This window comes from Theropithecus gelada, chromosome 4 (assembly GCF_003255815.1).
Source record: "Theropithecus gelada isolate Dixy chromosome 4, Tgel_1.0, whole genome shotgun sequence".
NCBI classification, from domain to species: Eukaryota; Metazoa; Chordata; class Mammalia; order Primates; family Cercopithecidae; genus Theropithecus; species Theropithecus gelada.
In genome coordinates, this window is record NC_037671.1 from 152,707,363 (window position 1) to 152,733,762 (window position 26,400).

The following is a 26,400-nucleotide window of genomic DNA, read 5'->3' on the forward strand; positions in this document are numbered from 1 at the left end:
GCAGTTGAACACTAGTTAATATACACCACTACTTACTCTAGAGTTGAACACTAGTTGTTATAAATTTCAGCAAAATATATAGAAAAAATATTTTGCCATTTGTAAATTTTAAAACAGCAAAAATTGCCTTAGGAAATAACTTCCAATCTTTGTTTCTAGGATAAGAAGAATAAATTCATTTCTCAAAAAATATGAGAAACTGAATTGAATAAAAATAGCACTGAAATAAAAAACAAACTGACATTTGGATTCAAAATAATGTTAAAATTTTGAAGATGGGCAGTTCAAAGTCAATAGAAAAGACAAATTTAAACCCTGAGGCTTTACTTTAAAATATGTGTAATTTATATGTATTTCATGATTGGAGAGAAACAAGAAGTAATGAATTTGTTAAATACATGACAGGTTTAAATTTTCATGCAATGAAGGACTTTAACTTCTCAGATTCACAAACCTAGATTAGTTGACAAATTATGGGGGAATATAACCTTTGTTAATATCTGCCAGCCATGAATTATCAGCTTGGTTTTTATACCTTAATCCTCACAACAACCCTGTGAGGTAGGCTTTCATTCAGGCTCTTCTAAAACAAAGAAAAATTAACATCAGTGTTAAGTGTTTTGATCAAAAACAGATAGTTACTATGACAATGACAATGAATATTAGCTCAAAGATCACATCTGGTTTTCTTTTAAGCTCTACCCTGATTTTTATCTATTTTTATCTTTAAAAACCCCTCTAATCCAGATAAGCATCACTAGGTATGGTTAAGCAGCCTTTAAAAGCATATCTCTGTGATAATCTCTGTAGTTATGATTAAAATTGCCAGTAACCCTATGTACTACAATAATATTAGTATAACCTGTTACATTGTCTGGAACACAGAAATGTTGTCTATCCATCAAAAAAGGGAATCCCATTTTAACATCAGAGCTGCATCAATGGTTAATGTTAAGCTACTGACAGTCTCATAATGAAATACTTATTGATTCCAGTATGTTTGATGCTTTGTCTCCTCCTGAGCAACTAGCATATATAATGTGCACTTCAGAACAGTTAAGCAATTCATTTTGCAACTACTTTGAGTTTGACAGATGTGCAAATGACTTTCATTATAAAAGCAGCCAACAGCATAAACTTCTGCAGGTGGATGTATGGGTGGGCCATAAAGGGGGAAAGTGCTCCATCATTGTATGAAACGGTACAGTTGATTATCTCTGGCTTCATCAAACATAATTTAACAAGGATATTATGATTCATCACAATAAGTTAGGAGCACTGTTAGTGTACAGCTGCTTGGTTTAGCAGATTTTAGGAAGCAAAACTTTTATAATATTTAAAATGTTGGCAGAACTGTGTTATAGTCATGGAGAATGGAGACTGTTACAAAGGTTTTGTTGTAAAGCTAGCTTAAATTTACCTAGTGATTTAAATGCTGTGGGATATGTGCCCCAAACATACTTAATTTCAATCTTTAAACCTTGAAAGGTGGTGGATCAAATACTGGTCAAGCAAAGTCCAAGAATGCCTTGCTGTAATGTTCCCTTGATTTGGATGAAAAACTACTCCGGCATATTAGGTGATAAACTGAAAATGACTCAGGAAATAGAATGGACCATCTTCTCCATCCTTATCCAAATGAACAAACCATGCTTGAGTCTCGGAAGAGTTACAGACTTTGGAAGAGAAAAGGAACAATGTGGTGCCTATATCTGTTCCTAGTTTCTAGTTGACAAAGGTTTTTTTGGCTCTAGTTTTAGGAAACATTTGTCCTACTTAAGTTACAATAAACTCATTTTTTTTTCCTCTAAAAATAATTTTTATTTCTTTGTTGCTGCAACACCATGATTTTTCTACTATTTTTTTTCTTTAACAAAAGCACAGTGATTGCCTTAATGGCCAGACCAAAGATGTTCTGAAGTTATAACCCATCCTGGATTCCTAGAAATACAGAGAGAGATGTTATCACATGCAGACCTGAACTAATTTGCATCCTATGAAGGCATTTTGAGTGTTCCATAAATACACCACTTGGCTCATTTTGTCAGACATAACGATGCTACATAAAGATAGTGATTTGTGAGTTACAACCACTATCTCTTCTTTACAAGATGAGTGAAGTGTCATATTGCTAAGATAAGGTACAGGTTTAACTTTAGTAAATAAATGATGTTTTGGCTCTAGACTAAAGCTACTTATGGAAAATTATAAATAAATTAAAAGTAGCTGGACAAACAGAAATACAATATCCCTTTTTAAAAAGATTGGCAAAATAGGTAATAAAGTTTATAGTTTTAGAGTCTGAAAAAACTTTTTTTTAAATGTCACCAAAATTGCAAACATTCTGTTTTGTTTTTGAAAAGGGATACTGCATCCTTAACACATGTAAAGTTGTACATCACCCATTTTCTACTTACAGGTAGTAGGAGTAAGAATAGTAGCTCCTCCTGGCAAGCAAATCACAGACAGTGGAAAAAGAGAAGCAATGGTGAATGAAAAGCGTGACTCTGTCACATTCAATAAAGCAGAAAAATGTGCGTTAAAAAATAAAAGAAAATAAAATAAAATTCATGTTTTTTTTGCTTTGCATTTCAATTTGCTCATGCATTGTTAGATTGTTTTTTTGCCATGCAATTAAACAGACAGATATGCAATTAAAAATAAAATTTAAAATACATAATTTGGAAAAAACAACATGCTGATATTTCTTATTGCCAAAAAATTGAAAAATTAAATGGATTGTGTATTTTCAACATGCAGTTAAGCATAATATCCATTACCATCTAAATATGTGACAGATGGAACAGCTGTGCATAGAACTTGTGTACTATATAGATTATTTTTCTTTAGATACAAAACATAAAGATTTATCATATTAATATATCATATATACAGAATAATACCTAAATTTCTACAAACAAGTTATTATATCTTAATGGTACATAGGTATATACATATGTTATGTGAATATACATATATACCATATACTATATATACACAAAGATACTTCTACAGTAGATGCATGTGAACATAATATACACAAACATTTACTGTATTGAAACATAATTTCAAATTTATGTTTGAGTTATTAATGTGTTCATGCTGTGCATGTAAAATATAATACACAACCAATGAAAAATGGCATACATTTGGAAATAATTGAATAGCGATTAAATTAAAAAAATGACATTGCGTTTTGAAAGATGCAATATCCCTTTTCTTAGCCTAAAAACTTACTTTATATATATCCTTAGCTGTAAAACTTTACTCAATTGAATTACACACCATCCTTTTGCAAAACAACCAAAAAGACATGGAACTGTTTTCCCCACAAGAAATATATCTACATATATTCATCCCAGTGAGGGATAAAGTCAAACTTAACACTAGCCCACTAAAATGTAGATAAGAGACTAAAGTAACTTGTTTTTCCATTATTTTTATTATAAATTTATATATTAAAAGGGAAACATTTTATATTAATAATTTTAAGTTATACTTGATGATAATATCCAATGCAATGCTGCTATATCTATACTTTTTTATATGTATGATAAACATACTTGTAATTAAAGCATACATGTTACATGTGTGACACTGTACATATGAGTAAAAGTCATTACAAAGTTGCTTTGGTAAGTAAGAAATTCAAGTAATGTAGATATAAATACTATATATTAGAAGGTAACATATCTAAATAATGAAACCTGATCTCTCTCTAAAAGTGTAGGTTTTCCTGGATATAAAGGTGATGGTGAGGAACAGAAGCAAAAGCCCTAGCATACTTTCTATCAAAAGACAATCAAAGCATAATTATGAAAGCTCAAATGTTAAATATTTTAATAGAGAGGCTCATTAACTTAACCATTTAATATATGAACCAGAAAATCAAGTTGTCATATTATACAATTTTAGAGAGCTGTCAGAGCATTTTACCTTCCCCCAAAATCTTGCTTAGTGATGGTTTTAGCATACTTTAGGAAGTTTATTTTTCAATTTTTTTTTTCATTATTGCTAAATCAGAGGCCTGGATAGGGAGGTTTATCAAGACAAATGAATGCTTTCAAATAAAACTGAATAGTTTAGCCCAATTCTAACTGAATATGAGGACATAATTAGAAGTCACTTTCATGTTTATATCCAATCTCAAGAACATTGTTAAGCAACGTTTAGTTAAATTTGCTCTCTAAACTGTTTACTTAAGTCTCCAAATACAAATTTAAACTAAACAGAGACATAAGGTCTGAAGGTTACATTTGGTGATTTTTATTGATCTTTACTGGCAAATTTTTATTGCTAAAATACTTAAAACTTTTGCCTCACATATGATGTATTTTCCAACCACAGAGGGAGACAACAGCAAGAGAAAGCACTATTTGGGGAAAGCACGTATGTAGCTAATTTAACACAAAACACTATAATGCATACCTAATGTTTCTAATGCAGATGTGTCTTCTCCAACATATATATCTCCAGGGGATAATCGTAAAGAGGCAATATATTAAAATAAACTCTGATGGAATCATTAAAACATGTAGTATGAGTCTTATCTATAATGTTAATGCTTTATTTCAAGTATAAAATAACTATAATAGTAAACTGGATAATTTAATGTAATATAAGCAACATCATTTATTATATTTTTCAATAGAATTCATTGATTACAACCACTTCTATACACCAAACTATTTTAGGACTGTACTTTTGCTTATAAAGATTTTTTTAGTCTTTCCAAATTGTAGCATTATCCCAAATACACAATGGGAAAGATTAGAGTGCTATATTAGTTTCCAAGACAATGCCTTACAGATTTATGACATTTTATATAATGTAAAACAGCTGAAATTACAAAAACTGTGTACTTTGAAAGGCTTTTCATCAGGAATATACTTTGGTCTCCAGAGCAAAGCTCAGTTTAAATTCCAGTAGGTCTTAGTATCTTCAAGTAATTCCAGAAGATGGTGATATTGGTTGATATAGTATAAAAAATTAATGTTCAATTAAAACAATTTACTCTCTATTTTAAAAGGCTAAAATTTTTAGTCAATGAATATTTAATGTACAATTTTACTAAATAATGTTTATATTCTTCTCATATCTTATTTGTAGCCAAGATGTAGAAAAATACATTAAAAGAGCACAAAATAATTCCTAGACCACAGCCCAAGTATCACAATAAATCCATATTTTGCCACTGTTAATAATAACACTTCAAATACAAGATAGATTATCTCAAGTACCTTTGCATTTGAGAAATTTAAATTCAGATACTAATTTCTAGATCAACTTAACAAAAAGCATATGTTTTATATCCAGAATTAAATTACGAATAACCAAATAAGAATTTATTAGACAGCATGTCCAATAGACTCAGGTGCTGACAACATTGTTAAAATTAAAAGTTTCTTCTTGTTGTTTGTTCTAATTTAAAGGATCTTGAAAAAAACAGATTTTTAAAACCAGTGACATAAATGGTAAGTGAGCAGGACCGGACAATATTAGGCCTTACCTCTTTTTTACAATTAATATGACAACTAGGAGAAGGAGGATGAACACCAAAATTCCAGCACTAATTCCTGCTATTTTCACCACTCTGTCTGTCTGCTTGGCGGGATCTGGGATCACTTCTGGTTCTTCTGTTGCTGCTGCTAAATGAATAAAAAAAAATCAGTTACTGAAAGAAGCTAACAATCACAGAAAAAAAATTATTCCCAGTGATCACCCCCAATAAACACAACTTGTTTACTGTATATTAATAAAAATAATTTCACAATGTAAATACAGAAGCATGCTAAAATACAATATGAGATTTAGGGTCGAGGTAAGGAAATCTTTCTGACAAGAGGTTTTGTTAATACAAAAAATAAAACAAACCTCCAAAATAAATATCAAAGAGAATGATGAACTAGTTTTCCCCAAGTGTCCTTGAAAGTCAAAACATAAGGTTTTCTAGCAACTAGTACATTGGAAAGAAATGGGGTCAGATTTAGAGGTTTATCAGTCAATTCAGCAAATGCTTCTTGACTCAAATGCCTGGTGGTATGCTTGGTGCTTTAAGGCAGTATTAATGACACTTGTCTGGGACAGAAGGGTTAGGTTTAATAAATGTCCAGTATAACTGCTAGAAGCATGAGTTTATGATTTAATATATATAATTTGAGATGAATAGTTGAGTTGGCACAAGAGAAGAATAGGCAAAGAAAAACAGACACATCAAGGAATATTTCAAATTATTTTATTAAATAAAACCCAGATAATAAACTTGGGAAACAACTTGGAGAAGATGATTATTTTTAAAAACTTCTTTGTATGCCCTAACTTCCTTTCTTCCTCAAAACCATCTGACTACTCATCATACACACAATCAATTAAAATTATAAACTTTAACTCCTTTACAAGCCCCAGTAACTCTCTGAGGACATTTTCCTTTTACCTCATTTACCTTGAAAATTGACAAGGAAAGTATTACTACCTACACTTTATCGATAAAGAAACTGAGGCTTAGAAAGATAAGGATAGTTTATAAATTGCTCAAGAGCAAAGAAAAAATCTAATATATCTTCTGTCTTTTAACACACAGTTTCTCAATGTTTCCAGATTCATGGCTCCTACTGCTAAAAATTGGTGTAACAAGAGTCCAGGTGATTTGCAGGATTAGACACATTTGGGAAACTGCCTTGAAGCACCCAGCACAGCGCCTTACACTTGGAGTCAAGAGATGGCGTCCACATGAACAGACACACAAAGAAATCTCTAAACCTAACCTCGTATCTTTCCAATGGACAATTTGTTAACTAGCTCTTAAAAATGAACCATTTGTCTACATTCTGATCCTTTCTTCTTTACCTTCTCCTCTTGGCTTCTCTACACTCCCCCAACCCATAGTTCTATACATCCAAGTATCTGCTCCACTTTTCCCACCAGCCACAGATTCTGCCAAAAGGAGACTGTTGAGGTTAACTATTAATTTCTCAAAGTAAGAAATCTAACAGAATAAATAGGTCTAATGTAAATATTGTTATATAAAATGGTAATTTAAAGCTAAACCGGTGAGAAAGACATAGTTCAAATAAAAGCATCAGAACTGTTAACTTTGTAAAACAATTCACTATAACTGTCTTAATTTATCTTATTTCAATTGCATGAAAACTTCTCCATAGACTAGATTTGGTAACTATTATTCTCAAGCTGAAAAAGCAACCCTTTGGCTGGTATATTTTGGGAAACTAAGGAAGATTCCCTTTCTGACTTGACACTTTCCATATATTCTGGCTGTAGGGAATTTCTAACCTCATAATTATGAACAGAGGTACTTCAAGGCTTTCAAATTATTTTATGGTTCAGTTTACCAAAACATGTAGTAAATATGTTAGAGATCTTTTCCTTTCCAGGGCAACTTTAGAAATAAATACATATATCTATATCTCTATATATGTAGCTATTGAAAACAGGTGGAATATGTTACAAAGTTGAATGAAAAAACCTAAAAGGAACATAGTCATTGCTTGTAACTCTTAAATTACATTGGTTTGGCAGAGATACTACTTCAAATAGGAAGAGAAACAGAATGTTTGATGTAGAAATCCCTAGAAAAAAAGTCTTAGTCCATGCAACAAATCATCATTATTCACTAATCAAAGACTACTTTCTTCAGGTTCTGTGAGACACTTGGCTTTCAGGGGCTAATGATAATGATCCCTTAGTGATTTTCCGACATATCTGAGTTATAGAATCAAATGTTTCTGAAAATTCTCTGGAAGAGCAGTTCTTGCTTAATGAGGTCAGCATTTTTCATAACAGTTAAAATAAAATACATGCTATTATGGTACAATTTTCTAAATACATTATACTATGAGTGGCATATGCTACATTTTACAAAAATCTTCAGAGATGCTTCTTCCCCACCAGAAGCAGAAAATGTATATGGGTACAAATATAATATATGTAATTATGTAGGTGCAAATATAAACTATCATCATGAAGTAAGAACAGCAGCTTTAATACTACTACCTAGATTTAGTAATAAAATAACAAAACTGACATGAGGGTGATGGGTCAAACAATTTCAAAGTAAGGGGAAGAAGAAATTTTTAAGGTCTTACAAGTAATACAGATAGGTTAATGAATTCATGTAAACATATTTCCAGAAATAAAAAGCCAAATCTGAAAGTAACTTTTTTAACATAGATACTAAAACGCTTGCAAGTGTACCAAGAGTACAAAGCATTGAGACTTTCATAATCTATTATGCAAATCAGAGATATTACTTTAAAGTCATAGTCTATAGGTCTTTGTTAAAGACTGGACTTCAATTCACATTACCATGTGGTTAATGAAGGAAAAAAAGCCCATTAAGTTATTTATTTGAGTTGGGTAAGGCTGCCTGTCTGTCATGATGACAATTCTTGTGCCAAGAGTTGTTCACTAATCTTCAACATAATTATTAAACTGAAGTATAGAAGTCTAATCAAATTCTCCAAGTACATGTGATTTGGTGGTTGTTTTCCTTAATTGTGAGTTCTCCTCAAAGTCTTTAGTGGTGGCATTTATTATTATCATTACTATTACTACCATGAACAGTAGTTTTCACTAAATATGTCTGTATAGATTTATTAGTTCGGGTATTTTAATCACATGTTATCTTTTAAAGTTTTTGGCCTGCTATAATCGGGTAACATAAATATCCTATTTAAAATCATTCAAGCTTAGAAGATTCATTAAAGGAAATACAACCAGTAGCCCCTAAGTGAGCATTTTCCATTTTCTTCAAAGAGAGCAAAAAGCTATTAATAGTGGTGGGGCCCCTGGTTTCTGTTTGTAACTTATGCACATGCACAAAGACAATGTGGAGCACCTTTTTCACGTTTTCCTTGACCATAAATCTTCACCTTTTTTTAATCTGTCACAGAACATATAAGGAATCCCCAGGGTTCAGAAGCCAAGAGCAGCATAATTCTTTGTACAGTGAGAAAAAAAACTAAGGCACAATTTTATTTTCATTGAACAAATTTCTAGAATGCATTTTGGGGGGCAAAAATAGCTAAAGTGACTTCATCAATTGTGTCCTTGCTCCCAGTACTTAAAAATGAAACAGCTTTAAAGTCACACAAATTTACCTTAAAAATTATAACTATTTTAATAGCTGTGATTAGACAAATTCATTCTTCTACTTTCATAATGGACATTAGAGATAGAAGCCTCTAAGTACAATGTATTAAGTAATCTTATGGTGTCTTCGGATATATTATTGTCACTCAAATTCTGCAAATACTCCTGGTATTTCATTAGCGCTTTCTTCCTTTCTCAGTTATATATCTGAGAAACTGTTCCCACTCATGTCCCAATCATTCTTTAAAATCCTACCAGAAGGCTATGTCCCCATCCACACCAAACCACCACAACCAATGTTTCTAATGACTTGCTAGTTTCTGAATTCAATGTGTACTTTTCTATTCTTATTTTATGTGACCTCTTAATAGCATGTGACATTCCTGTCTACTCCCTCTTTCATGGAATACCCTTTTTCTGGGACTTCCATGAACTTGGGTACCTCCTAGTTTTCTTGGACTCTAGTCTCTCCTCTCCAGATTTTTGTTTGCTCATCCCTTAAAAATAGGTGCCCCTTTGAGTTCCTCAGGGACCTATGCCTCTTGACACTGTGTTCCATACTTTTTGGCTTGGTGATCTTATCCATTTTCGTCTCTTTAGTTACCGTCCTGATACCTGATCACTCTCTAATCGATGTATCTCTGACGGAAAGTTGCAACCCAAATTCCTGACCCAAGGTGTCATGTGATTAATATGTCTTCAGGTCAATGTATGACAGTCACCTTAAGCACACCATGTCCAACCTGAACTCATAATCTTATCTCATGCCAGTTTTTTTTCAAGTGTATCCACTTTCAGTAAATGGCAAAACTATTCATACAGTTCTTCAAGCCAGAAATGTATGCATCATTCTTGAATCCTCCACTTTGCTTATCTCTAGGATTAACATTTATCATTCAAATTGGGATGTTTTTGAAGGAAAAAAAAAACTGGAATTATCTTGGGCAAACTGGAATGCACAGTCACTTTCTTACACAATTAGTTACAAAATTACTACTTCCTAAATATTCTTTGTCTTCACTTTTCCCATCCCCACTGCTACTACCTTCACTCAGATCAGTATCATCTCTCAGCCAGATCACACAGCAGCCACCTATGTTTAATCTCTGGATATACTGTTTGCCTATTCCACCTCAAAACCCACATTGTAGCACAAGTATTTTCTAGGATTTCAACTGTATCATATCACTGCACTGATTAGAGTCCTCCAATAGCTTCCCATTGCTGTTAAGGTAAAGCCCATGAAAGCAGAAACCATATTTATTTTTCTCACCATTGAATTTCTAGTAGGACCTAAAAAGAAGCAATACAACAGAAAATATTAGTTGAATAAATGAAAGAATGCCAGTAAGCCTGCCTAAGGTAGGTTGTATTGGCATATAGAAAATCAGTTATCTCCTTAAAAAACACAAGGATGTCTCTGATCAGACAAATCTCTTACTGTTGTGGATATTAACATAAGGTGAACTTGACACAAACATTTTTGAGTTGTCTCTGGAAATTTCAAGGCCCTTTGTTACATTCCTTTATAGAGCTAACCGTTTCCACCATCTGTCACCACCTATCACCAAACCAATGTGCAAGAAAAGTCCAGTGTCACTGAAAGCACAAGGGATTGGATCAGCAAGACCCTGTTTTGATTCTTATCTCATTCTCTTATCTGTTGTGTGACAATGAGCAAGTGAGAATCTTTTAGAGTGAATGCCTTCATCTATAAAATAAAATTAATAACATTACCCATCTTGTGTAGCTTTTAGGAATATCAAGTAACATAATGGTGTGAAAGGTTTCTGTAAATTAAAACACATGGGATAGTAGAAATAGGAGTAGATGCTGCTGCTCTAGGTAGAGATAACCTAGATGTCAGTTCTTTGGGTCTATTATATAGAAATGAAAAACTATGAATAGGAAAAATGAAATTATCGAAAAACAGCTTTTAAAAGAATCTTAGCTCCCTATTATATCAATATACAATGACAGGTTGTGTAAAGCACGTGTTATTTATATCACAGGCTGCCACAGTGGAAGCCTAAACCTTATGGGCGTCTTGAAGTATGTATTATTTAACTCAATGATCCTTTTAAGTAATCTGGCTTCCTCATCGCATGTGATCTTATGAAACTTGCCCAGTATTAGATCACTGACTAAAACAGGGTCTACCAGAGATTTTATTGGTGAGAAAAGAGAGCAGCTAAATGCCATGTGCTTTAACAGTAAATTGGAAAATAATTTATTCTCCTTTAATAATGATATGGATGCGACCCAAATATTTCCGATGTGGAAAATAGTGCAAAAGTCTATGAAGACTTTAAACAACTAAGAAATAAAATTACAGATTAATATTGAAGATATTGGAAATTAATTTTACACTGCTAAAGGCATCTTCTAGTCTTAAGAGTCTCTAAATTAGTTTTGGTTTTAAAAACACAGCTCAAAATGCTATATAAAATTCTGAAGTGACAGAAATATGTTTTAAGAAAGCAATAAAATAAGTACGTTTTAGGAATGTATATAATGGTAAAGACATGTAAAATTTTATTGTTTCATAGTAATGAAGAAGAAATATTTTAATGTGCATATTAATTTTTCATGAAGTTTCCCATTAAATTCATTCAATTAGGTAAAATACAGCGTTAGTGTACTGTCTTACTTCTTAAACACAGTTGATTCTATCTCCTTAGTTCTCTCTGAAACTGGTTCTGAATTCTCCACCCCACCTTCGACTACCTTCAGGACCCAATATTGTTTTTTCACTAGTCCTCCTGCTTCCCATGTTGACTACCTCAGATTTGTCCTATATATTGCTAGTTGGATGAGTTTTCTAAAATGTAAATGTGAAGAAATGACTACATTGCTTTACATTCAAGAGGAAAAGGCAAAAGTTATGACACATAAGGCCTTTCACAAGCAGGCTCCAATCAACATTTTCAACCTCGTCTTCTGAGACACTTCCATTCATATACTCTTATCATTAAAATCCTTCCACCATTTCTCAAATACTGTTTACTCCATTTTAGGAGTTGGCAAACTATGGTCCTTGGGTTGTATCCAGCTCATTTTGATGAAACAAAGATTGTAAATATTAAGCTTTACAAGATAATACACCAAACTGTTACCAATTTATATACCCACCAGCATTGTATGCCAACCCCATTTAAATTATATCTTACCACAGTAGTGTATGCCAACCCCATTTAAATTATATTAAATTATATCTTACCACTTTGTATTCTCAGCCTTCTTGATTTTCTACTTGAGCAGTAGAAAATGATATGTAATACATATTTGATTACTACTAAAATGACTTTTTGAGATACTTGAAATATCTCTACCTGTTTTTTTTCTCTGAAATGTTCAGTATATAGCTTTGACTGAAATTTGTATTACAAATATCTTCTCCTATCAGACGGCATAAGGGATGAAAACCATCTTTTCCTTTCAAGACGTTAAGAGTTCATGGCTAGGACCTCTATTACAAAAGACAGATTAAGAAGAGAAAAATACAAATTTATTAATATAAGTTTTACAAGATATGGCAGACTTCATAAGGAAATGAAGAACTAATGCAACAGTTAAACCCGAGTGTTTTTCTAGTAGGTTTGATGAAGGTTGACCTTATAAAGGACGATGACAGGGTAAAGAGTATGAGCTAGTACAGTAAACCGCAGAAAACTTAGCAAGGCCCGTTTGTTCAGATTCTTCTCTGTGTCCCTTATCTTTGGAAAGAAGGGTGCTTTTTTTTTTTTTTTTTCCCTGTAGTTATAAGGAGGACACTTCTCATATGAGGGTCTTATGATCTGTTTCAAGGGAAGGTCAGAGAGATCTTCCTGTTTCTGTCACTTTTTCAAATTTTTTTCAGGTTAAAATATTCAGTATGCTAAGATGCCATATTTTGGGGTAATGTGTCCTGAAAGCCATCAGTTGCTTTTCTTCCCACTTTACTTATGGTATGAATAACAGTTATTAATTTTAATGAAGTCAAATATATCAATCTTTTTTATGGTTAGGGTCTATTCTTTAAGAAGTCCCCTTCAAACCTGAGTTTTCAAAAAATCCTCTTTTTTATTTGAAAGTTTTAAAAGAGTCCAAGATGTATAGTAGAAAGCTGTTTCAGGTCCTCCTCCCTCCCTACATACATATCCAGTTACCTGTGCATAACTTTTGAATTGATCCAATGATCTACACAGCCACTTCTGTCCTATATCAAAATTACATAAGTATATGAGTCACTTTCTGGATTTTCCATTATATTCTTAGAGGAAATAAACTATTCTGTGCTGAAGTACATGATTTCAATTACTATAGTTCTGTAATATATTGTATATATGATGGAGATATCCCCAGGCCTAGTTCTCTTCTTCTTGAGCATCTTAGCCCTTTTTTCTGTTTTGTTCTGGGTAACTTCTTCAGATTTAAACTCTAGCTAATAAATTATCTCTTCATTTTGCCCAATCTGCTATTAAGTCTATCCAAAGAGTTATTTTTAAATTTGAACAATTATGCTTTCCCTTCCTACAAGTTCCATTTGGTTCTTGTTAAACAGTTCTGTGTTTAGTTATTCCTGGTAGCACCTTGTTAATCTTTATGATTTGCACTTTATTTCTTTAGAGGTTTTGTACAAGGCTATTTTTATTTGACAATCTCAATACCTGCAGTTTTTTTGAGGATTTACATCTGTTGTTTCTGCTAACTCTCACAGTGAGTTACTTTCAAGAATGCTTGGTGACCTTTGATTGTGAGTTAATTGCTTTATGTTAGTCTGTGGGAACCCTGCAGGCCTAAATTGATCATGCTTTCATCTCAAAGATAATTTACATCTCCTACCAGTAGCCATGAGGTGTCCCATACCTCAGACCAACTCTGCCAGCTCCATATGGGAGTCCCAGGCTGGGCAACACTCTTACTATCAGTCTGAAGATAAAAGTCTCAAGGGCAATATAGTTTTAGCATCCCCCTTCAGGGATTACCAACCTTTCTTTCTGCCTGTTGCTCACTGTTTTCAGCTCTCTCTCTCTCCTTCTCTCTCTCTCTCTTTCTCTCTCTCTCTCTCTCTGTCTCTCTACATATATATATATACTACTGCTCAAGTGACAAAAATCAAGAAGGCTGAGAATACAAAGTGGTAAGATATAATTTAAATGAGGTTGGCGCATATATATATATAATATATATATATATATTTTCTCTCTCTCTCTCTCTATATATATATATATATCTCTCTCTCTATATATATATCTCTATATATATATATATATCTCTCTCTATATATATATATCTCTCTCTATATATATATATAGAGAGAGAGAGGGAGAGAGCAGAATAGTGGGTCCTGAGATATCTCCACCAGCCACTGTAAGTCCAGTAATGTATCCAAAGATGTGTCCTATCCAGGGTAGGACTGTTCTGCAGAGGTCCTCTGAGAACTTAATTTGCCAGACTTCCAAAATGGGAAGACGGATCATGGGCTTTTATGTTCTTTAGTTTTCCTAACACCTTTCCCTTAACTACCCTCTCACCTCTAAACACCAGTCAATTATTTTCCCGTAACCCAAATAAAAATTGTATTGCAAGTATTTCTCAGCAAGTCTACAACTCACACTAAGTCTGGAGCAAATCGAGGGCAAAGATATAATCTCATTCATGTCTTTATGGCTAATGATTTTTACATAATTACCAATATATTATTAACTTTTAATATGTATTTGTCCAATGAGTAGGTAAAATATGAAAAATGCTCATAATCTGTCAAGGTATGTTACTTATATAAGAGCATCTATCAACTATAATATACTGTTTAAAGTTTAAAAATTTTTTTGAAACAAATACATTAATGCTAGGGTTAACTGAACTAATTTATAAAATCTACAGCATTCTTTAAGAGAAAAATTCTGCTCTTCGTAGCATCAATTGGTAAAGAGCTTCAATCATCTCTGGAAAAACACTAATAGTGAACATTCTCATTAGGTGGCCTTAAATTTTTTTTTTGGTAAAACAAAACCATCAATCAGAGTTTGAATTCCAGCTTTGTCACAAGTTGACCTTAGGTAAGTTAACCACTGCTCCTCACTTTTCTTATTGGTAAAATGGAGATTGAGTCTACCTTCTAGATTGACTCAAAGATTAAATGTACTGAAACATGTAAAGTGCTAAGGACAATATCTGGTAGTTTCTAAAGTCTCAGTAAGTATTAGGGAATGTATAAACAGATTCGGATAAAGTTCTCTTTCTAAATCTGGATTTCTGCACCATAAATATTATAGCATCACAGAAGCAGCATTAGATGGAGGGAAGTGTACTTTCTAAAAATACAGAGACAAGAATCTGTTATTATTTATCATTTAGTAGGTATTTGTTGAATATCTGATGGGTATAAAACACTGTACTAGGCTAAAAAACCAGAAAGATGAACAAGTGTTCTTACTTTAGAGATTGTATAAACTAGAAGAACATGGTAATTACTCAAATGACTGTACTTATTAGCAGAATACTGCAATACATATCATGGCTACTAGTATTACAGAAGAGGCACAGATAAGGCTAATCCATAGGGGGATGAATTTGTATCTGATTTGTTGACATCCTAAGACATTTCTTAGAACCATTCAACAAAAAAGTCCAACTGTGGTTTTCAAATAAAGAAAGACAAACTCAGGAGAGGGATGTGGTTTTTTCATAACTCTAGCATTAACTTCTGACACAATTAAAAATACAGCCCATGCTTCCTGACTCCCATCTGGCACTTTCACTTGGGAGAAATGTGATTAGCTACCTATATTAGGAGTAATTTTTAACACTGCCTTTTCAAAACACGGGGGTGAAGTAGAGGATACAATAGAGGTGTCAACCTCAACTACTACCTAAGAAAAAGAAAGGAAAGGTTGGGGAGGTATAAATACACATAAATTGGCAGTCAGTCACATCAAATCCTTTTGGGGAGAAATAAAAGCAGACTTAAATGGATAGACGAATGAATGGAATCTGGGAGGGTTCTCAGAGGAAGCCTTAGAAGCAAAAAGAAAAAAAAAATAAATGTTCCATGCCCCATCTTAAACCCACAAAGAAAACATTTACTTTTTTTGTTTCCTTCCTTTCGTTAATTAAATAAATTATTTGGTGTCCCTGGCATGTGCCTGGCACACTTCTAGGGTTTAAAGAATCATCACTGAACAAAACAGAGAATATTTCCACTCTTGTGCAGTTTACATGTCTGTGTTGTCTAGTAAATGACAGACAAGTAAACAAGGACCACCTGATAGTGAGGAGTTCTATACTGAGGATTAAAATAGAAGGATAAGGTAGAGTGCCTTGGTGACTGTGTTAGATTTGGAGCTGAGAGAAGACCTTTCTGAAGAAGACGTGGAGGTAGGTGGTGTGTGTTTTTTGTTTTTTTACTAAGTTGAGGAACTGTATCATCTCAAAAGCAAAAATGCTTTAAGTGCCTTGTCTATGTAGTAGGTGCTAAAGGGAGTTCAGTGATTATGGAGTTGTTTAATTGACAAATAAGAATTTTTTGCCCACCTGAAATAACAAAACTCAGAGAATAACAATAGGATGAAAATAAAATTTTATTTGGGGAAGTAAAAAAGAAATACCTTGGAAAATAATGAGCTGGTTCACATTTATGCCAAACGTAAAGGAAGGAAAGGAGTGTAAATCACAAGAAACTACACCTCTACATACTGATTATTACATGTGTGACATCCAAGTAGTAATGGCCTATTAAGAGTAAAACAAGCTGAGCTGAACATTAATGGGAATTAAGAGAAAAAAGTTCAAACAGTGCGGAATTATATATCTAAACATAGTGTTTATAGGAAAGTAGGCTACGGAACAACTAAACCTGACCCAAAGTGAAATTGTTCTGAAATGATAAATGTGGATATATGGAGATGTTAGGGGAAAAAAGCTTCATAATAATGTCAGTGATATTTTTTCCCTTCCACAAACTACAGGACCAGAAAAGTCTCTTCTTTAGGGAAAAATCTAAAATATTAAAATCCAGGCACTGTATGTAATTAAAAGGCAAATGCACTTGACATTTTTGTTGGCACAAACTCAGAATGCCAGATCTGGGCCAGTCATCCAAACATGCCATTCAAAGCACAAACAGGAACAAAATCACATTTGAATATTAGAGAAAGAAATAGAAAGCAAATAAAACCTTTACTAGTGCTCAAATTATAAGAATGTGATGTGATCTAAAATAGCAAAGATGGTCTACTTTTTAACCTATTCCCACTGATCTTATTTACAAAATGAAGGGTTAAGACTAGCTGTTTTTTGGGATGCTTTTAGTTATGAATTCCATTTTCATTTTGAGCAGGTCATTTTCCACCAAGGCTTCGATAATTCATTAATCTGGCATATCTCAGGAAAACATACAACATGGTTTAAATCACATTAATAGAGGTTGCACTGCAATTTTCAGAGGTGTTTATTTACTAAATTAGAGACTGCCTTAATATTAAACAGATGAACCAGATTTAAAAAAATGATTTTAGTTGAGCTCTAGCTTTTCCAAGATAATTTAGTATAAAGTCTAAATTATTAATAAATATTTTAGAGTTTGAGATTGGTTTTTAATCCTAAAATGTTTTTTGGCCTTGAGTGAATGAAAAGATGGGAGCCTTATTTTTAAATGATTCTTGGTTGTCTAAAATTATCTAATAACTACATTTCACAATTTCTAATTCTCAAAGTATCTAACAAACGCTTACATCCAAAATACTTCAATGGGCTGTAGGTTGTCCAATTCTAGATAATCAACCTTTTTATACGCAACATCTTCCCCTTGTCTAAATTGGACCCTTTTAATAAGAAAGTTTCATCTCTTCCACAAAGCCTTTTCCAGCCCTCAACCCCCCAAGGGTCTTCGGAATTTCTATGCACTTGTTGGCTGTATTTCTCATTTAAACTCTAAATCACAGCCTAATAGAGGTAGGCTGGAGTTTTAGAAGGAGCAAGGCTTTCTGAAGTCACCATTCACCAATGTATAGACTTGGGGAAGTTACATAACTTGAATATCAGTTTCTTTGTCTATAAAATGGAGTAGTAATATTCTTTCATATATATTCTAAGGATTATATGAGATCATGTTGAAGAAAGCTTATAAAGGTTTGTTTCCTTTGTGTTTTCCATTTATTTCCTCTCGGAGGGTACATACCAGCACCTATCTTGACTCTCTAGCAAAGAGTAAGAATTCAGAAAATATTTAATCCCCAAATCCCTCGCTTACATTAGAGATTGGACCACCAACATTCTGTACGCCACTGTTTGGAAAACAGAGTTTTACAACGTAAATGCAAATTGGCTTTTGCCTGCTATTTCAAAAGCTAGAGTAGTTGGTATAAATTAGTTCTCAGAAGAAATTAAGTGCCTGTTAGTGGCACAGTTGGATCTCTCATCCTCCTTTCTTTTTTATGGCTGCTTCAGATTCTCCTGTGACCACTTCATAAAACACTGTGTGTGTTGGTAGTGTGGCTGGAAGGTGGGGGGACAGAGTGGTGTTTGTTTTGTCTTTTTGCCATGAAAACTTTTGTTCCCCTACATTTCTTCTCTTAAAATCTAATACTCAGCAACCTTTAAGCAAGTGACTTCATTTTTCTTTGACTTTTAGTGTATTTACTTTTTCGATTATTTTCAAATGCACTGAATCCAAGTGGTTCACATATTCCACGTAGAGTTTTGAATTCCTAAAAGCCAGTTTCTATGCACCTCACTCCAAATGAATCCAACTACTGTCAATGACCCCTAGCTTACGGAGTAAAGGAAAAATCTTCATTGATTTTGAAGAGATCACTGAGGCACTGTCCTCCAGTATTGCCAGAGCACACAGCTGCCTGGGGCTCCTCAGTATTTCCTGGAACACCTAACCCACCTGGATGATCCGAGTTATTCCTCTTCCATCTGCCTCACTCTGAGTTTGCTCTTTCCATGGATATCACTGAATTTATATTTTATGAACATATTTCTTTTACAATCTGCCCCCAATATGTTTTCACAATTTGGGAGACTAGAGAGCTAAGATATTTAAAGGAAAATTGTGTTCTCTATCAAGTTTACACATACTTAGTAGGTTAAGATACTGCAGCCTGGCTCACCTCAGCTACTTGGGATCACTGCATGAACCAAAATGCTCAGATACAGAGATTAAAAACCTAAATTACAAAATCCCATCCTCACCGCATTTTCTGATTTAAAAATATTGAACACTTCTTTGACCTGTAGTGAACTCAGCAGTGGAGCTGGAGCAGCCAAGAAAAATGGGGCAAAAGAAGAGTCAAACCAAAGGCTAAAATCTGTAAAACCAAGTATAATTTGAGAAACAGGATCCATAAAGCTATCCAATAAATTGTTTATAACATCACATGTGACTATTAATAGTTTTCCCCAAATCTTAGCTGAAGAGTGATTTCTAATTTTCTTGAAATTAGAAACTTCAAGCTGAAGTTACAAGAATCAGGTGAAATGACAGACCTTATTCTGTTTTTCTTCTTAGTTTTTTGCAAGATAATAATTCCTTCAGATTTGCAAGCATAAAGATTAGTCTTCTAGGCAACATGCCTCAGAAATAATAAAAGTTTCTGCTCATTCGGCACAGCTGAGTGAAAAGACCCAGTTCTGGGCAAGAGCAAAATGGGTGCCTAGCCATATTCGTGTTACAATTTAGGAATGGAAAGAAGGCAAAGCACCTCTATCTGAGATCAGTGGTCACCAGTCTGTTGGGAATTTGGGTGGCCTAAACGAGATGCGGTAACCAACACTCTTTTTTAGAGGGCAGCAGACCTTAGATACCACTCCTCTGTTTTTTTGATGTAAAATCCTGTTCTACGCATAACTCACTTCTGACCTTCAATTCACAACTCCTTAAAGTCAAATTTTCTTCATCAAACCTCTCTGGATGCTACATTGGCAGTGTCAGCCCCTCCTAATTTTTTCAACTCTCCTTTTGCCCTGGAGCTGGTGTTGCCTGGTTTTTCTTCTTAATGTTCAGATTCTCTTCACCACTTAATTTGCCCCCAGCATGTTCTTTATTTTGGTATAGTTTCCCAATAAAACTCTACTGGGAAGTATTCTTTTAAACAATATGATTAAAATAAAAAAACAAACAATCATTTCTCACCTAGCCTATTTTAAAACGGGACTATTCGATCCCTTATTTTATTTTATTTTTTTGAGACAGGGTCTCACTCTGTCTCCCGGGCTAGAGTTCAGTGAAATTATCTTGGCTCGGTGCAGCCTCACCCTCCTGGGCTCAAGCGATCCTCCCAGCTCAGCTGATGGAGTAGCTGGGACTATAGGGACATTCCGCTATGCCTGGCTAATGTTTTCTTTCTCTTTCTCTTTCTTTTCTTTTCATTATTTTTCTTTTTTCTTTCTTTCTTTTTTTTTGTTTTGGTAGAGATGAGGTTTCTCCATGTTGTCCAGGTTGGTCTTGAACTCCTGGGTTCAAGCAATCCACCTGCCTTGGCCTCCCCAAGTGCTGGGATTACAGGCGTCAGTCACCACACCCAGCCAATCTCTTATTTTTAACTCAAATAGAGACATCTCTAGGGCAATCAGATAATTCACAAATTTTAATCTCTGTTCACTCATACTATTTTTCTTTCCCAAACAGGTATTTAACATACCTGCACAATTCAAAGCTACTTAAATATTCCAAGTCATCACAGTAACTCAATCCTTTAAGCACATAACATTTCAATCCAGATGAACACACTAAAATAATTTAGAAACAGACTAAAATAATTCCTTGTAAGAGCTTTGTAAACATCTGGAGAAATCTTATTCTATCATACCACAATGTACTTTAATAACTAAGTCTATTCTAAGCACATGGCCACAACTACTTGCACTGTAACAGATGATGTTCTCAATATAAGATTATGTTGCAATGGCATCAACAAACCATGATCTTACGAATCAATTATCTTATTTACCAGGACCATTTTTAAGGAAAATAAAAAATTACTGGTTGCCTATTACATGTTTACATTTAAGATAAATGTAAATTTAGCACTAAGCATGAAAATTAGTAATTTGACATTTTCTTAGAGTACAAAACCAGACCTATGGCCAGGCGCAGTGGTTCATGCTTGTAATCCCAGTACTTTGAGAGGCTGAGGTGGGCAGATCACTTGAGGTCAGAATTTAAAGACCAGCCTGGCCAACCCCCATTTCTACTAAAAATACAAAAAATTAGCTGGGCATGGTGGCAGGCACCTATAATCCCAGCTACCTGGGAGGCTGAGACAGAAGAATTGCAATCTCGCAGGAGACGGAGGTTGCAGTGAGCCGACATCGTGCCACTGCACACCAGCCTGGGCAACAAACCAAGATTCCATCTCAACAACAACAACAACAACAACAACAACAAAAACAAACTAGGCCTATATTTTAATCACTGATAATTCCTAGAATTTATCATTAGATTTTTCAGGATCAGCAATACAGTATTGCAATTTATTAACATGTGCCAAAAGAATGAATATGAGAGAATAGAATGTAAATTGTAATGTTTACCTTTTCAACTAAGATCACACACTACTAGTTTAATTTGCAGTACAAGAAGTGTGTCTTTGACATATGTGGAATAAATTCTACAAAGCTGAAAGAATTTGCCAGTCCTTTTAAATTAAGATTATCTCAAGCTATTTCCAAATCCTCAACAAAGTGAAACATGGCTTTTGCATTCTGCATGTTGGAATGCAGCTGACAACAAAGATTTGCATAAGACACTCTACTTTCTCCCTATGAGGCCAAGTTTTGTATTCCTTCTTTAGTTTGTATGAATTCATATTCCAAAGTCTCTGGTTCAGACAGATTGTTTTCTCTAACTTTTGTTATATCAAGATTTTTTAGGCTGAACCTGAAAGGAGACAACACATTCTTATACGTCTTTTGCAAAATTGTCCTACCTTATAGAGGAGGAATAAGTAAACACATTTAAATCAAGATGAAAATCAATGGTTTGTAGATTAGAAAACCCTGGTTCTATCTAGCTCTAATAAGATCAAATGCTGACTAAACAACTGCATGTAAGAGAAAAAGTCATAAAATAATTTTCTATGTCTGTATTAGTTTCTCATGGCCACTGCAGAAAACTGCCACAACTTGATGGCTAAAAACCACACACATTTATTCTCTTACAGTTCTGGGAACTAGAGGGGCCCAAAGCAGTATCACTGGGCCAAAATCAAGGTGTCAGTAGGGTTACTCTTGCCGCTGAGACTCTAGAAGAGAACTCATTCCTTGCCTTTTCCAGTTACCAGTGCTGCTGGCATTCCTTGACTTGGGGTTACATGACTCCAGTCTCTGCCTCCGTGGTCACACTGATTTCTCCTCCTGTGTGTGTCAAATCTTCCTCTGCTTTGCTCTTGTAAGGATACATGGAACTGGATTTAGGGCACACACTGTTAATCCAGTATAATCTACCTCATCAAGATCCTTTACTTAATCACATTTGCAAAGACCACTTTTCCCTAAAAGGTAACATTTACAGCTTATTGGGATTAGGACATGGTATCTTCCAGTAGCCATTATTCAGCCTACTAAAATCCATATGCTTTCCAATGTATTTTTAAACAGAATTTTTCAAGGTATAGGTTTTAAAAATTAAGAGAATCCCAAGAGATCTGAATGGTAAGAGAGAGAGAGGCCTAAGTGATGATAGTGAGGGGGACTGAACAAAATAAGACAAAGATGATCATCTGCCATATTTGACAGATGTTGGTAGACAACATCTTCTCTTCATGTTCCGTTGTTTGTTATTTGTTTTTACTGCTATCAGAACCTCTTACAATTCTCTACTCACTCATGTAAACACTAGCAGCAGAAGGCCTGGCAACTTGGTTCAAACATTACTTTTCTCCTATTTGTATATGTGTAAAGTGGTCTTTCCCTTACATTAAGTTAAAAAAAATACGGTTGTGATAGCTACTTCCTAATGGCCAAAGGGTTGCATTTGAAAGAGGGATGAAAATCACTCCAGGTACCAAGAAAAAGTACTGTGTGATCTGGGAGAAGTTATCTGCTTCTTTTGAGACCAACTTTTCTCACCTTTACACTGAAATAACTAAATTCTGTTCTCTAGGCTTGCTCTGAAGTTTACTAAATACACACTTAAAGTACCTAGAAGTATTTGGCATATAGCAGGAACTTAATATACAATTACTGGTATTGCTATTAGGGATTAAGAAAGTACTAGCATGTAACATATTATATATTTGACAAGATTACATCATCTTGAAAATACATAAGAAGCATTCTTTTTGTATAGTACTTTAAGGAGGCTATTATTCATTTTATATCATTTTCCTTCTCACTGTGATACGTAGAATATATCATACCGAAATTGTGGTTGACCCAACACTCCCAATCAGAGTCCTATTTTACTCACTCTGTATTTCTTAATCCATTTAATAAATATTACTAAATCCACTTGTTGTGCTAGATGCTGAGGGAGGTGTGTGACACAGCCTGTAGTCTAGAAGGAGAGGTAGACATTAAACAAATAATTAACTCCAGTCAATTTCAGTGCTATATATGAAAAAGACAATTCACTATTTTTTATGACTTGACTTATAGCTCACAGTGCCCAGAAAACTGGGATTCTTGATAGACCGAACCACACATCTCCTAATTAGCAACAATCACTAGTTTGGCCCCATAATGTACATAACTAATGCACACTTTCACTGGCCAGAGAAGAAAATACCTATCACCATATTATGATCAAAGTATTTTTTAATTCCTCATTATTTCTTAGTGCATTCAGCAATTCCTTTAAAAGCAGACTCTACTAGCATGTTTCCCACTGAACAGAATTGTTTGTCCATTTAACAAAAAGGTATTTATTGCCTGGGAATTCATTAGTTCATTATTTGAAGAAATATGTATATTGGGCAAGAATGTAAGTCAGGCAGTTAGTTATCACATGAAAATGCATAAAACAGTACCCACATTCAAAGAGTTCAAAGAGTCCTTCAGGAAATCAGGTGCCTAAAAGTCAAACTGACCCTTTAAAAAAAAAAAAGTTCATAGCTTCCTCTGTTAAATGAATGATCATTTCAGAGTTTTGTAAATGCCAAACTCTTTTAATATATTATTTCAATTAGCTTTCACAAGCACCTATGAGGCTTGCTGTATTTTTATTTATTTGTTTATTTTGAGACAGAGTCTCCCTCTGTCACCGAGGCTGTGGTGCAGTGGAGCAATCTCAGGTTACTGCAACCTTCTCCTGGGTTCAAGCAATTCTCCTACCTCAGCCACCCAAGTAGCTGGGACTACAGGTGTGTGCCACCATGCCTGGCTAATTTTTGATTTCAATAGAGATGGAGTTTCACCCTGTTGGCCAAGCTCGTGTTGTACTCCTGGCCTCAAGTGATCTACCCACCTTGGCCTCCCAGAGTGCTGGGATTACAGGCATGAGCCAATGCACCCAGCTGTATCTTCTTTTACAGATGAGGACACTGACAGGTTGGTCTCACCCCTTTCCTAGTCTATATTGCAGCCATTCCCTTACTGAAGTTTCTGACTCCAAGTCCTACTCATCCTAATCTACCTGCAGCTTTTAAGGTGTCATTTTTCTAAAACTTCGATATGTTCCTATCATTGTTCTGCTTAATAGCCTACAAAGATTTCAGAGAAAATGAAAATGAGGAATGTAAATTATAGTGCACACACTATTTATAATAATATTTAGCCACTTAAAATTAAAACACATAAAAATGTGGGTAAAGCTCATGGTAAAATAGTAACTACAAATAATTACAAGTCACAATCATTGCAATAATGAGAAATATTTAAGTAAGCACTTGATAAAAGGAAAAGCAAAAGTGATAACAGTTGTTTAGAATATTGTTTCAGAACACCTTTTAAGGTTACTATCCTGTTTTAATTTTTAAAATAGAAGAGAAAGTGCATTAGCACTGTTGATAGCTGCCACCCTGCTCTCAAGATAAAGTCAATCTTGAGTTTTACAGCCCTTTCTCATATCTGTATCCACATACATTTTAGCCTAATTTCTTACTAACTCCTCAATATATTCTTGAACACTGCATTAATTTTCATGTCTAACTGCACACCTCTGCCCATGCTGTTACCAGTGTGGATATGGTCTCCAGTTCTTCTATCCATTTAAATGTCACTTTGTATGGAATTCTATAAGTTATTACTTCATCTATCAGGTTCTTTCACTATTCACAACTTCTTGAGAGTATAGAACATATCCTACATATTTTTAATATTTTCTCAATGTCTAGCCTAGGCAGAGAGTAAGTGTGCAACAAAATTATGTTGATTTAATATTCATATTTTTCATAAGTGAAAACAATGTTTTTTGTTTGATATGATGCTTTGATGGTTTCTGATGTAAGGTTAGGATGTTAAACGGACTCCATTTTTACATGACCATAATTCTACTCCCCAATTCTGCCATGTTCCTAAGTCTTTAGTGAGCTAAGAATTCAAATTCATGGTAAGGTTAGAATTGTGCTGGACTGCTTGTGACTTCAACTATCCATCTTCCATGATCAGCTCTTGGTCAACGGATATAGTTTGGATGTTTGTCCCCTCCAAATCTCATGTTGAGATGTATTCCACGATGCTGGAGATGGGACTTGGTGGGAGGTTTTTGGTTTTGGGGGTTGGCTCTCTCATGAAGGCCTTGGTGCCATCCTCACAGTAATGAGTGTTCTTGTGAGATCTGGTTGTTTAAAGAGTGGGGACCTTCCCCCTCCTGTCTCCCTCTCTTGCCATGTGATACATGGCTCCCCTTCACCTTCTGCCATGATTGTAAGCTCCCTGAGGTCCTCACCAAAAGCAGATGCCAGCACTACACTTCCTCACAGCCTGCAGAACCATGAGCCATTTGAACCTCTTTTCTTTATAAATTACCCAGTCTCTGACTGGGTGCAGCAGCTCACCCCTGTAATCCCAGTACTCTGGGAGGCCGAGGCAGGTGGATCACTTGAGGTCAGGAGTTCAAGACCAGCTTTGCTAACAAGGTGAAACCCGATCTCTACTAAAAACACAAAAATTAGCTGGGCGTGGTGGCGGGCACCTGTAATCCCAGCTAGTGGGGAGGCGAGGCAGAAGAATCACTTGAACCTAAGAGGCAGAGGTTGTAGTTCCACTACACTCCAGCCTGGGTGACAGAGTGAGATTCCATCTCAAAATAATAATAATAATAATAATTATAATAATAATTATTATTATTATTATTATCCAGCCTCACATATTGCTTTATAGCAATGCAAGGACCAACTAACACACCAAATGAAAGCCAAATTT

General features: G+C 34.4%; 1 protein-coding gene across 7 annotated transcripts in view; it reads right to left on the minus strand.

Annotated features, from left to right (window-relative positions):
* The window catches only part of PTPRK (protein tyrosine phosphatase, receptor type K), a 557,333-nt gene that overhangs the window by 38,895 nt on the left and 492,038 nt on the right, over window positions 1-26,400 (minus strand). For 4 of the 7 annotated variants that reach the window (XM_025382413.1, XM_025382412.1, XM_025382415.1 and 1 more), the window contains exon 14: window positions 5,510-5,648. In XM_025382413.1, the coding sequence (XP_025238198.1) occupies window positions 5,510-5,648 (139 nt within the window). Of the gene's footprint in view, window positions 1-2,417; window positions 2,448-4,428; window positions 4,471-5,509; window positions 5,649-26,400 lie in introns of all 7 variants that reach the window. The other 3 variants (XM_025382419.1, XM_025382418.1, XM_025382416.1) reach the window with 3 other exon arrangements.